This window comes from Lutzomyia longipalpis, chromosome 2, assembly GCF_024334085.1.
Source record: "Lutzomyia longipalpis isolate SR_M1_2022 chromosome 2, ASM2433408v1".
Lineage (NCBI taxonomy): Eukaryota > Metazoa > Arthropoda > Insecta > Diptera > Psychodidae > Lutzomyia > Lutzomyia longipalpis.
Window position 1 is genome coordinate 38,065,870 of NC_074708.1, and position 14,197 is coordinate 38,080,066.

Here is a 14,197-nt window from a genome sequence, read left to right on the forward strand (position 1 = left end):
AAGAGGCTAATAAATCTATTGGCTTTCACACGGAATTTTCAGGAGTTTTTTTTTTAATAGTTTGTGCCACCTTCTTTATAGCCACCCTACCGCAGCTTCATTCAGAATTTACCGTCAAATTATTTTAGTAGCATTGTAACATAGAATGAATGGGTTTTCATTCAAGGAAAACTCACCGAGTATATAACTCTATTTTCTTTTTGTTCTCTCATTGTTGTGCTTCATTCAACAGATAGAAGGGGTTATATTGCATTACCGGGCCATTTAAACTTTTAAACATAAAGTCATATTAAATTTAAGATTTTCCCTTCGCTATTCTACTCATATTTAATGGAATATAAACTTTGTAAATGAAAATGGTAGGGAAATCCTAAGAATAACTTATTGTACCGGGTACCCGGACTTACATTGTTTGGTTAAATAGCGATAACCGAAATTACTCACAGGGGATACTAAATGTGATTAATACTTTAAGGAATTAAAAGGATATTTGAAGATTTAAAAGGAAAATTCCTTTGCTGTTTAATTTTCCCTAGAAAAGAAAGTTTTTGCTCTTAATCCGGATTTCAAAATCGTTATTTAACCAATATTCGGTAAAATTTACTTTGCCAACTTAAGCCTTACCTAAGGCTTTAATATTTTAGCCAAAGCCTAAATTCTTCAAGTTGGGCTTAAGATTAACCTTAGTTCTTTGGACTAAAAGTTAGGCTAAAAGTTCTTTGGGCTTAGTTTTTTAGACCTTAGTTTTTCAACATGGGCCTAATTTTTTTACGCTGAGCCTAAACTTTTTTTTAAGTTAGGCTTTGTTTTTAAGTTAGGCCTAATTATTTAAGCTGTGTCTAAAGTTTTTCTAAATTAGGTTATCTCGAAAGTTACAAAAGCATTCCTCTAAGAAAATTCATTTTGACTTTTCTGACCATTTTTTCTTTTCAAAGTCAATTAAGAAAAATTCTGAGCGTATACCTGACTAAGAGCAAATACGGGTTAATTAAAAACAGTTTTATACGATATATTACTTTATTATATAATCATCGTGTTTTTCTTATTTTAATTTAATTTTCATCGAAATTCCATAACATAAATTACACAACTTTTCAGTTCATTTTATTAATTTCCTAAAACGTTAAATATACTCTTTAATCATGATAATGGTTTTTTGTTTGAGAAAATAATTAAATTTACACATGTTCAACGATGAGAAAAAAAACTAACTTTTACGCTTTTACCTCGTTAAACTCTTTTTGTCATCTTTTAATGTCTTAAATATCCCATAAAATTTTTTTATAAACATTTTTGCACATTTGAGGAGAAAGTAAATAGTTTGAAAAAATTTTAGAGAATCGTCATTAAATAGAATAACAAAAACTTGGGTAATAAATCGTTTAAAGAAGAAGTAAAATGGTAACCAAAGAATATTTCAAAAATTTAAAGCCTCATCCAAAACGTTTTAATCCTATATGGAGAAAAACCTAATAGCATATAGGGACTATAACACATTGAGGTTCTAATTCGTATTTATAATGCAGATAGGTATAACATATATATGGCATGGTATGCTCGACACCGGATTTTGCTCAATGAAAGAGGAGCAAGTAATTAGGGAGATGGTAATCCCGAAATTACACCAAAACTCCACCCACGATGACTTCTTGGTGGGTGCACATTTAACCCCTGCAATGCCACCTCAAACAATGTGCGGCATCATTTGGGGGAAGTCACACGACCACAAAAATTCGGTTCAGTGAACAATTTTATTCGCGTGAGTTGGGTGCCCCTTTTGCCGAGAATTGAGCTTGTCTCTGTGTACCCGAGATAGTGGGGCCCTGTTTGCATTGAAAGACCACAAGAGCTGCTGAACGTTTCAGTCGGTGCTTTGCATTCGGGAGTGTGGGGTCAGTTTGTGTACTCACAAAAATTTTATCGGTGAAAGAGCGTACAGGCAGGTTTATTGTTGCACCCAAAATTCAGCTAATAATAAAGGTAAACGCCATTTAATTGACTATTATTGTTGTAAATGCATTTTCCCGCGCGAAACTTCATTGCCTATCTCGCATTTATCTTTCATCCAAACTAGCAGCAACAGCAGCAGCAGCAGCAGTTGAGGCACCCCAGAGCCATACCGTGTCGAACCATATTTGCTCGTGCTTGGATTGTATTTGCAACGAGGGTGTGGGTGGTTGAACTATATATAGAGCGGACCCCGCACCAGAGGACCAAAAGGGATATTCGGCGCGGCTATTTGTGCGGAAATTGTGATTTGGGGGGTGGCTCAATTAGCATGTTTTTCCTAATATACCTCGTGGCAATTGTTGCTCTCACCACTGTTTACTTTCGCATAAAATACTGGCGGAGGTATGAGTTGATAAAAAAATTCCCCGGACCCCCGACCCTCCCACTCATTGGCAATGCGCATATGTACATGAATAAGAAGCCCGAGGATGTTTTGGATTTTGTCCAGGGCATGATCTGGAAGTATGGGAATCTATTTAGGGTATGGATTGGCCCGTACCAAGTGGCATTCTTCTCAACGGATCCCAAGGATTTGGAAGTGGTGCTCAGTAGCACGAAGCACATTACGAAGAATAATTTGTACAACTTCCTGAAACCCTGGCTGGGTACGGGGCTACTCATAAGTACGGGACAAAAGTGGCATACCCGGCGGAAGATAATAACACCAACGTTCCACTTCAAAATTCTCGAGCAATTCACAGAAGTGTTCAATCGGCAGGGGAGTACCCTCGTGAGGCTTCTACGGGAGAAGCACACCAGTGGTGAGAGCTTCAATATTTATCCATTCATTAATCTCTATGCACTCGACGTAATCTCGGAGTCTGCGATGGGTATTGAGTTGAATTCTCAGACGGATTCGGGTTCGGAGTATGTGAGGGCTGTGTCGGAGATATCACAAATTATGAGCACGAGATTCATTAAAGTGTGGCAGCGTAATGATTTCCTGTTCAATAATTTTGTATCAGCCAAGAAGGATCATGATCGATGTATACGGATTATGCACAATTTCACGGAGAAAATCATTCAGCAGCGCCGAGAGAAGTTGATTGAGTTGCTGAGGCAGGGGGATGAGCAGGAAAATGGAAGGGTGCCAATTGTGGTGGATAAAAATAGCACTGGGGGTGAGGATGAGGAGGGGTTCTATCAGAAAAAGCGCATGGCACTGCTGGATGTACTCCTGCAGGCGACAGTTGATGGGAAACCCCTTTCTAATGAGGATATCCGGGAGGAAGTGGATACTTTTATGTTTGAGGGTCATGACACCACAACATCCGCAATGACATTCGCCCTGTATGCCATATCACGGCATCCGGATGTGCAGAGGAGGCTGTATGAGGAAATTGTGGAGGTACTGTGCAAGGATAGAAATACACCCGTCACGTATCGCCATCTCCAGAACCTCAAGTACATGGATCTCGTGATTAAGGAGACACTGAGACTCTATCCACCTGTACCCATCTACGGGCGTCGCATTGAGGAGGACATGGAAATTAGTGAGTTGTCAGGCACATGCCATCGATAAAACATTCACAAACACATCCCCTGATGTATCTGGGCGATCAATCACTATGAAAGTTGATTTTCACCAGTACCCGCATTACGTCACTCTCAAAATCCACCCACCACCCCCCAAAAAGCACTCCAATCACCATCTCAAAAGCTCACCTACCTATGTACATTTGCTTTGCGCTTTTTGAATTCACAAAACTCGTGCGAAAAATTATTTTTCTCACAAACTTGTCTTGTATGCTGAATGGTTATTGTGCTGATGTTCCTTATCAATTTAAGCTTTAAAACATTTAATAATGTTATCTCAGTCATTTTATTCTTTTGCATAATTTAATAACAAACAATTCACTACATTTAGCATAAGTCAGTAATAGTTTTAGCACACAGAACGCATGAGTTGAAGGGCATCAAATGTGAGGAAGAAAATAACTTCTTTTCCCAATTTTCCCTCTTTTCACGCAAAAAGGATTTTTCTTCTTTTTCAACATTCTTCCACGTACCCTCCGCAACTTCCCCATACACTACCCCCGTTTGAATTTATTTCTGAAACTTTTGAATTATTATGCACAAGCTGGGAAACTCGAGCTCTTCAAGGAAATCACAGAAATACCAAAACGTTTTCCAATATCCCATCCACAATCACTACAAACGATCGATACAGATTACATTTTATTGAATTTCCCGGAAGTGTTCTGATTAATTGATGCAAAATACTCTACTCTCTATTCTAATTAGTGGAGATATTTGAATTTCTTCCCAGGGGGCTAATAATAGAATTATTGTGAAGGCACATGTTGTACAAGTACATATTTAGCATTTCATGTTGCTGTTGTGTCCTTTGTTGATAAGTTTTGGAGATAACTTACAAGGAACTGTGAATCCTTAGCTAATATTCAAATTCACAATACACAAATTAATTTTCCATCATTATCTCACAGTGAGAAGAAAATGCAATTTTGGCAATTCAATGGGAAATCTTTTGATAGTTAGAATTGAAATTTCTCAAATTTACAAATCCTCATTGCAGAAGCCATTAATTATACTAATTAGTCTTGTTCAAATTTATTGGGTTTAATAATTAACCCAGTCTTGATTTAAAGCACTCTAGTGCATTAATATTGTGATTGCCAAATGATACATTGCATTTTGATTCATTTGTATTATGCTGCACCAAAGGCAACAGAGTTCTATTCTATGATAGAACTATGTATATTAATGGAATTTCAGTTGTGATTTTCAAAAGTTGTTTCTGTAAAAAGTATTTAGAGGTATAGCTAGAAAATATTCTTAGAAAATGAATTATTTTATTATTTTTTTCTTACTCAAAAAATGCTGAAAATTAATTAAGAAAAATATATAATTAAGGAGTCAAGATTGAAGATGTGATGTTTATTCTAATATTTGACATTTTTTTCTCTTACGTCTTTCTCTTATTCTAGCGTTTGACGTTTTTTTTTTTAAATAACTGATCTTTTTCTCTTTAAACGTTAGACAATATTTACCAATTGTTAGATTTTTTTCATCCTTTGACGTATTCTTTCTAACAATTGACGTATCTTTAAAAAAAATAATGACATTTCTCGACAAATGACAAGACAGCTGTCATTTGTCGTTTAATTTTTGAAGATTGGCATTTCTCTTCTAACGTTAGATATTTATTCTTATATTTCATATTTTTTCTATAATTGTAGTTATATTTTTTTAATTATAAGAATTGATTTTTTTTATTATGCCTAAAAATTCTTTTTTCAAATTACTTTTCAAAGTAATTATTAATAAAGAAATAATTTCATTAGACTGTTGAAGATAAACTTAAACATCTGAAATTTTAAAACTCTTTCTTATACACAAAGACTTTCTCTAACTTTGTCACATTTGACATTTTCTTGAGATTTTTTCAAAAAAAAATTCCGGAGTTTCGTGTTTTTTTTTTGTAATAAATTCGCGGTAAGAACGCAATCATTGCCTTAACTTTTAAACCACCCTCTATAGGAGAACTTTACAAAATAGTGACGAATTGCAGAAGAAATAGCAATGTAACTGCAACAAGGAGAAATTATCTTTTGGATTTATTATTTTATGGCTATCAAATAATAGTTTTACGATGTGTTTTATGTTATGTTCTTCAGACAAATAAAAATCTTTTCTTCCTCCTTAGCAATACTATACATTTTATTGCTTTAGTTTAGCTTTTCAACCTTTTTAACCTACTTAAAACTGTATAACCGCAAGTGCATTCATAAATTCAAAGGGAACTAAATACATTTGTTTTTTTTTTGCCCTAAGGGTTGTTATGTATAATGTTATCAAGATGAAATTCAATTAATTCATTTGTATAGAGAAAGAGAGAGAAATTAGAATATTATTTTTTTTTAATTGTTACGAAAGGGCGTGACGATCTATCAGTCATTTGCACAATATTATATCACGCCGGGTATCAAGTATATTCTACTGAAGAAATATCCATTGATCCCATCAATCTCTCTAATGATTCCCTCGGGCAAGCTACTCGATTGCCAAATGAAGTCATCAAGCACCCTACAAACCATCGCAAAAGAAAATCTCGGGCACATTGTGTGTCTCTGAATGGGATTAGGTGATGAATGTGCGAAAATTTCCATATTTTTCATTTTAAATTTTCACCCACCCACACCCAACTTGCCCCCCTCTTTTCAAGTTTGGCTGGTGAATTTTTGGACCAGGGCGTGCAATGATTCTCCTTCTATACGAGGATGGGATTTTCCTATGCTACCGCACCATACCACCCACCCACCTAGTCACCAGCTAGGTATGCTATTATTGAAAATTTATGTGTCCATGTCAGTGAATTCACTCACTCAGCACGGTGAGAGAACTCGTTTTTTTTTCAACCTCTCGCACTCTTTCGCCATTTTTATAGAATTTCCTGAATAATAAAACTTACTTGGTATGTAGGAGCGGGGTTGGGGTGCGCACACGGGGTGTAACTTCCATGCTTCCAATGGGTGATGCCGCAAAAACAATCGAAAGTTGCTCTGGGGGCAATTTTAAAACATTTTTCCTCGTGAAAAACTCAAAAATTGAATAAGTGTATTCGGGGATTTGATTGTTCACATACACGGCGGGTACCAAGATAAAAAAAAAACATATCCCAGCACAGTTTTCCATCTATACCCGGGGTATAGGTCTTACTTTACGTATACATACATAGGTACCCCAGCGTTTGTTAAATTGTTGCACAAAATAGCACAGCTATTGCATTTGAAATAGAGGTGTGTGCATACATGCATAAAAAAGCTTTGGCAATAAATTCATTTTTTTTTGGTTTTTAGTTTTTTCCCTCCTATAGCCATTTTTCTAATTAAGAAAGGCGAGGATATAACAAAAAAAAAAGCTTTTAAATGTGTAGTCAAGGTAAACTATAAAATGTAGGATAGGTAATTTAATTAATCAGTGGCGTAGTCAGAAATCTATTCGATATTTGATGTACATTATGGGTATATAGGTTATTAGTTTTATTTTTTATCAATCGAACGATTTACAATTGTTTTCTTACGTTTAAAATTTCCTTTCTGATGTTTGATAATTTATTTTTTTACGTTTGATCTTTCTCTTCTAACGGTTATCCTTACTTTTCGAAGACTTCACATTCTTTCAGACGTTTAACATTTTATTTTTAACGTGTGACGTTTCTTTGTTTATATTTGACAATTAATTCCAACTTTTTTTGTCTCTTTCAGAGATTTGATTATTTCTTTTCTAACGTTTAGAAATGTTTTATTAAAATTTAACTTTTTTTTTTTCAAAGTTAAATGTTTAACGATTCATTTTTTTTAATGTTTTTGAAGTTTCTCTTCTAACTTTAGAAATTTCTGATCAAACGTGTGATTTTAATTTAAAGTTTTATTTTAATTTAAACATTTATTCCGAAGTTTGGTGTTTATTCTATATTCAATGTATATATTAAAACTTCTGACTTTTATTCTAACGATTAATTTTTTTTCTTACATTAAAAATTTCCTTTTTTAATTTCTTCCATATAATTTTTAGTCTGTAAATAATTACTTTTTACTTCTAATTTAAAAAAAATAAACTTTAAGGGTTTTTAACTACCTAAACACCCTCCCTAACTACGTCACTGGTAATTTATATTCTATATAGATTTTTCAATCCATCTCTTTTTGGTGGAGAGAAGATGGTGAAGATGCAAAGAAGGCATAAAAAAGAAATTCCAATTACTTTATTATGAAAGATTTTCCTTACACCCTTTGTATATCACTATAAGGGGAACACAACACGCAATATTAAAGGACTTGTTGTGAAATAAGTATATGTAGGTGTAAATCTCCCGCATGGAAAGTTTATTAAATCCAATACGTACTATATATTTTCTTATTCCATGGAAGCTTCTTGTTTGATCTTTGGATGAATTTGCATGGCTTTGCATAAAGGCTTATCGCTTTTGTACACAAGCTTTATTTCACTTCAGCAGCAGGAGGGAGGTTAATATTTGTGTGTGTGCCATCATAAGAATCCCAATCCCTGCAAATGCACCAAACACTCTTCCCTGGGTACATTCATTTGTCCCTTCTCAGCGTACTAGGGGGTGCTGCTGCACGAAAATCAGCACAATTCCTCCTCCACACTGCACCACTCAAACACTACACATGATCCCATCATGGACCCAATTTTATGCGGTAGCCATGAGAGTTGGTTGGTGGATATAGGTTTTTCGGGAGGAAGGCATTACAAAAACAATTTCACTAAAAGGATTCATTCGTTTGGGTGTCCCCTTTTTGTAATCATTTCGGTGGCGACTCTCTTCAATTCTTTTCTTTTTTTTTCTCCATAATCCTCTTCTTCACAATATTATTTTTCATTTCAGATGGAAAAATCATTCCTGCCTATTGCAATTATACAATGGGAATTTATTTTATGGGACGCGATCCAAATTTATATCCCGAACCGGAACTCTTTAAGCCCGAACGTTTCAGCATGGAAAATAGTACTGAGATTACAAATCCATTTTCCTACGTACCATTCTCTGCAGGACCGCGAAATTGTATTGGTCAGAAGTTCGCGATGCTTGAGATTAAGAGTATGCTCTCAAAAGTGCTGAGTCACTTTGAATTGCTACCCTGTGGACCGGAGCCACGAATAATTGCGGAAATTGTGCTTCGGTCCCAGAATGGTGTTCACCTGGGACTCAAATGTAGGAATTAATTGCCACTTTTATGTTCCACCAGAGTCTCGGTTGATGGGGCGGGGGTGGGTGGGAAGGGGGATTGGATATTTAAGTCTCTTTGTGCACTTGGTGCACAATTTTCGTTAGGGCTTTCACACAGGGGTGGGAGGGGTGGATGAGATGGCTCCTATATATATTGAAGTGTCTCTACACATTTCTGCTTTTAATGTGGGTGGGTATATATGTAAGTGAGATGGGTACCCAAATGAATGGGTTTTGGCAAGAGAGTGGCAATTGTGGGGACCACACCACCCCGGTGTGAGCTGATATAATCGATTACCCCTATATTATCTTCTCTGCACTTCAAATAGTCCCATAGATTTTTTTTTATTCACCCCCTTTACCACCCTCAATGTACCAGAGAGAGGTGCTATATACATACAATGGATGCTGCTGATGCTGTAACATGCAGTCCCCGAAAAAGGATGACAACACGCGATGATTGGAACAATGAGATGATGTGGAAATGAGATTGAAGATTGTTCAATGCATAAAGGAAAATAAATTAATTATTTTAAGTGGCACACACTGTGAGTACTTAATGTGTTCCTTCAATGGGCATACATACAAATATACATACAGATAGAGGCGTATATATAGCACGGAGGATGCCGTAAGGAAAACGTAATGTATTTCTCAAGAGAAACATAAGGTAAGGTACCCAAAGGAGAGACGAGAGTGTTTGTCCTAAACAAATATTATTCCATTAGCGTGCATTTTCGTTATTATGTTTGCACGGAATTATAGTTGTAGCCTGTTGATGGCTTCATCATTATCAGGGAATGTCAAGTTGGTGGTGGTGGTGAGTAAAGTGATATTGCATAAACTTATGTGTCCTACTTTGAGGGATGTGAAAGAATGCCTGCGGAAGAATAATCCCTCCGCATGGCGCACCATTTGGTGCAAAACCTATATTCTCCCTATGTTTGTCCGCACGTATACGACAATATTGTGCTATGAGTGGCAGCGAACATCAAGTGTCTGTCCTCAAAAATTATGCTCCTCGTCTTAAAGTCAAGAGTTCATACATCACTATCTTCCTCACGAGTAGCTGTTGCTGTTCCCACCCAAGAAGTATCGCATAAAATGCACTTGAAACTCATGGTGGGGCTATCGTGCCCTGCGCTGTCCTTTTGGAGACTTTCTGAGCATGACACCTGGCCACTCTACTCCGTATCCCTTCCATTTTCCTCTGTAGAGGGGGTAAAAACATCCCTGGAAATTCCAAACTACCCTCCCTGGAGGATATTTTCCACTCCCCTAAATCTAATCATTCATACTCATCCAAAATACGTTACAATTCAACCCCTATTATATAGAAATTTCAACCCTCGCTATATATTCACCCTATCCCTTTTACCCAATGAAATTCCTTGCAAAAGGGAACCCATGTCCTGGCTAAACCATCGACGAGGTGATTTTCTGTGCCTCAACTGAATCCTTTCTAGCACTGTGCTACCGCTCTCATCGTACCCAATGCACCCTTAGACCATTCCGAATGCATTTTCGAATCCCTTTTCACTTTGGATAAATCCTTTAGACGGAATTTTGTGCCTGAACTCGTGGAAAACTCGCTGAAATCGTCACAGTTCCCAACATCCTTGTGTCTTGGAAAACTCTCCAAATGACCACATTTCGTCGATACTCTGCTATCACACCAACACACCACGACGTCGTGGAATTGATAAATTGAAACTGATAAGATATAGCTAATGGGGCAACTGAGAGAGGTACTCAAGTTAACAGGTGATTGAACAGAGAATTTTGTATACGGGAATAAAAAAAACCAAAGTGCGTGAAAAAGTCTGCAATGAACAGTGATGAGTACGAAGGAGAAATTTTAAGGCTCAATCAAAAAATCAAGGAACTCCTGGCTACAGCTGAGAAAGGTGAGTATCCTCTTAAGGAGAAAAAAATCCGATTAAATTTTTTTTTCTTAATTCGGCGTATTATCAAGTTACTCGACAGAACACCGCCCTATTTCGTGAGAATAAACTCCTAAATGCTGATTGTGTAAATTTGAGGCGAGAAAATATGGAAAATTCCACAATTAATCTTCAGCTGCGACTTGATTTGGAGGCAGTGACGAAGCAACGAGATGATTTGCATGAGGTGAATCAGAAGTTGAAGGAAAATGTGAATAGATTGTCGGAGAGATTGCGGAGTCAAGGTGAGAAAATCGCAAAGATGGAACAGATGATTCGTAGTCAGACAAATACGGTGAAAATGCAGGCGGATGAATTGAAGGCATTCAAATCACGTCCTGAAGTTATCCGTGGTCTCTCTGACCTTCCAACCCATCTAACGCGGGCCAGCCACACCACCACCGACCACATGCGTGAGGAGGTGAACAGCCTGGAGGAGAAACTCGATGAGGCATACGATGTAATTGAGGGGTTGGAATTCGAATTGGAGAGTTTGGATTTTCTCGAGGCAGAGCACGAACGTATGGAGAATGAAATTAAAGAGCTAAAGCGTGAAATTCGGCATCTTAAAGACACAAATCTCCAGCAACAAAGTGATTCTGCCGATGAGACTGATGGAGCTTGCATGTCTACTGTTGATCCGGAGAAGAAGCATCGTCGTGAGATGTTGCACAAGAAACTCGAGTGCCTTCATTTGAAGCAACATAAAGCAGAAGAATAAATCGCCATGACCTACGACCTATCGAATATTCTGCAAAAGCTTTCAACAATAGAAAAAAAAATCAAGAGCTTTTTTTTTATCTATTTGTGTCGCTTTTTTATGGGGAAAACCAACCATTACATGTTCCATTTTTTTACACATTTTACAAATGATTAATTACAACTCAATATGGGTCACATTGTGGATGAAAATCTAAATCCCCAAATACTTGGGGGTGGAGGGTTTAATACAAAATTAGAATGAGATGTATATCACAGATTTTGTCAATTTGCAACAATTTTCCACAAAACCAACATCCACATTTCAGTTATTCAGGTACTTTGCTGTCCAATCAGTCCTAATGTTTGAATTGTTGGTCTCCCTCTTGGTAGGTACAACACCACCTTCGAAACCTTTAGTAAAACAGGCAGTGGAAAGGGAAAAGGCGTAGGGTTAGGCATTGAATACAGATGACCAATAAATCATGCTAATATATATACTTATATCACGGACAATCCAACTTAGACTTTTACCGTCATTTATACGTCCACCTTCCTCCCACGGGAATGCCTTAACACCCCCATTGATATGGTATTCATTGGGTACATTCGTACGGAATGGTTGATGATTCAAGAAGGACCTGGAAATGAGATAAGAATTAATTTGATAGGTTTGTCCCCCGTATAGCGGATAAAAATGTTGGGGAAATAAGGTGATTTCTCCCACTTGTTTCGATTGTTGACCACAAATTCTTGGTGATGATTGGTGTAGTGGCTCCTCTTGGACGCACTTCGTCCATCATCGTCCTCAAATAGTCCATTCAGCACGAGATTATTGCGATAGCTGTTGGATTTGGCAAGTGGCACAGTGTTGGGATACTTGGACCCACTGCTGTCCTTCCCCAAGGATACCGTCCCAAATAAATCCTCAAGCTTAATCGACGACAGAGGTTTCTGATGGTAATCCCCTCGAACTCTCTTTGTGTTTATCTTGCTTCTTTTTTTTCCATCATCATCATCATGGGCCCAAAAAACATGGAATTAGAAATACAAAATATATATAAAACCCAACGTTAGGTCGCTAATTTTTTTCTCTTCTTTCTGTGCCTGGGAGGTAGGAAAAGACCGAGAAGCAATTAAATCCCTTTTTCGTGGGAAATTCACATTTTCAATCGATTTGTGCTACAAAAGACCAAATTAAACTGCAAACAAGTCAAATAGTTCCGGTTAAATTATCTCTTAAACATCTATGTGGGATTTTCCTCGTCCTTTTGCTACGTAGAATTCTCCCCCACCCAGTAAATCCCATATCGATTTCCCCGCAGGAAAATATCCATGAAATCTCTTCCTATCCACACCAAGGGGTGAATAGCTATACACACATATATACAAAATGCACCTTCAGCAGAAACAAAAACAAACCCCCCATCCCCCTTCACACATAAAAACAATTAAGGAAAAAGTTTTTTGAAAATGTTGCTCATTATCCTTAAATTTTATAAATTCCTCGGGGGTATCATTTTAAATAAAATGAATATCATGCAATATAGAGGAATGTTGGTATGGTCATGAAATACCTTGACCTAAAAGAGAAATATTGTATGACTCTCTCAGGAGCAATTACGTTGTTTTCATTGCTCAGATTTTGTGCGGCACACCTATTTATCACGGAAGCATATAGCATAGTTACCTTTTGTATTAAATTAAATATTCAACTTGAAATGAAATTATTTTCGTGTACCAGAAATTGTTTATTTGAACGAAAAACTTAATTTCCACGAGAGAACCTTTGGTGAGGATAAAATGGGCGATAAAAGGCAAAAATTACAAGAAATTGCATTTTAAAAGACTACACAGCGTGTACAAGTAATGTGTGAATTTATATTTGTAAATAAGAATTAAGTTTTTTATGTATTGCGTGCTAGGGTGCAGTTAAAAAAAATTATTCGATAGAATTATCATTTGTAATTGAAATAAAATGTTCTTGTTATACCAATAAAATGAGATTAATATCAAAAGTCAAACAAGCATAATTTTTGGTAAAAGAGAAATCATTTTTTTATTATCTAATACATATTAGCAGGGGGAATATAATAGATTAAAATGATTATAGATCCAAGAAAAATTGGAAAATATTTATCAAAAAATTCAAAAGGCACAATTTTATTCTTTTTAATCTTGAAAGATAACTTTTTATATTTTTCCAAGTGATTTAAAGCCTGAAAATAATTTTCTATCTATTATTTTTTAAAGAAAAGAAATTTTTTTGGAACTTGTAACATTTTTAGACAGAAACTGATTATATTTTGACAATAAATTTACCAAAGCGTCGCTATATGGCAAAAAATGCTCATTTTCATTTTCTGACTGCCTTTCCGATTTTTCTTTGACTAAAAATTACTAGAGTCGTTAAAGTAACACCCTCATTAAAAGTTTTTCTTCATTTAAGAACCCACAGAAAAGCTTAAGCTAAAAAAATTATTAAATTTTAACGTTTATTTTTCTTTTATTTAATCCTAAATTAACTTTAGAATTTTCCAACGTTTTTTTTTGTTGAACATTAAATCCAAAATTTAATTAACAAAACTCATGTATTTTATATTCTCACACATTTATTCATGAAACTCTCTCGACTGAAAATTAACTGCATCGTCTTACTCTCCTCATTATGCTCGGTCTGATGTTTTCATAGCTCTTATCAATTTCTCCCACAAATGCTCAGTCTTTTAATGTCAAAGGTTATGATAAACAATCGTTATTTTTTGTGTCATTTACGCCCTGCGGAGAAAATCAATCTCACACCGTTAACAATAAAAGATAGATAATGAAA

General features: G+C 36.0%; 2 protein-coding genes across 4 annotated transcripts; both read left to right on the forward strand.

Moving 5' to 3' along the window:
- The first annotated feature begins 1,834 nt into the window (after positions 1-1,834).
- LOC129791170 (cytochrome P450 4d2-like) lies at positions 1,835-9,267 on the forward strand. Of its 2 annotated transcripts, none has more exons than XM_055829206.1 (3): positions 1,835-1,980; positions 2,075-3,503; positions 8,384-9,267. In XM_055829206.1, the coding sequence occupies exons 2-3, from the start codon at positions 2,279-2,281 to the stop codon at positions 8,719-8,721; spliced, it is 1,563 nt and encodes a 520-aa protein (XP_055685181.1). In that variant the 5' UTR covers positions 1,835-1,980; positions 2,075-2,278; the 3' UTR covers positions 8,722-9,267. The 2 variants fall into 2 exon arrangements, with proteins under 2 accessions (XP_055685181.1, XP_055685179.1); XM_055829204.1 differs by having other exon boundaries at positions 1,851-1,980; positions 2,078-3,503.
- A 1,199-nt stretch (positions 9,268-10,466) lies between these two features.
- LOC129791177 (uncharacterized) lies at positions 10,467-13,385 on the forward strand. 2 transcript variants are annotated; one of them, XM_055829223.1, is made up of 2 exons: positions 10,467-10,632; positions 10,701-13,385. In XM_055829223.1, exons 1-2 carry the CDS (start codon positions 10,554-10,556, stop codon positions 11,387-11,389), a joined length of 768 nt encoding a protein of 255 aa, XP_055685198.1. In that variant the 5' UTR covers positions 10,467-10,553; the 3' UTR covers positions 11,390-13,385. The 2 variants fall into 2 exon arrangements, with proteins under 2 accessions (XP_055685198.1, XP_055685200.1); XM_055829225.1 differs by having other exon boundaries at positions 10,514-10,632; positions 10,712-13,094.
- The last annotated feature ends 812 nt before the right edge of the window (positions 13,386-14,197 follow it).

Coding starts and splice junctions, on each gene's coding strand:
- LOC129791177 (XM_055829223.1), top strand. CDS start 10,554: ATGAACAGTGATGAGTACGAAGGAGAAATTTTAAGGCTCAATCAAAAA. Junction 10,633..10,700: donor CCTGGCTACAGCTGAGAAAG/GTGAGTATCCTC, acceptor CGTATTATCAAG/TTACTCGACAGAACACCGCC.
- LOC129791170 (XM_055829206.1), top strand. CDS start 2,279: ATGTTTTTCCTAATATACCTCGTGGCAATTGTTGCTCTCACCACTGTT. Junction 3,504..8,383: donor TGAGGAGGACATGGAAATTA/GTGAGTTGTCAG, acceptor TTTTCATTTCAG/ATGGAAAAATCATTCCTGCC.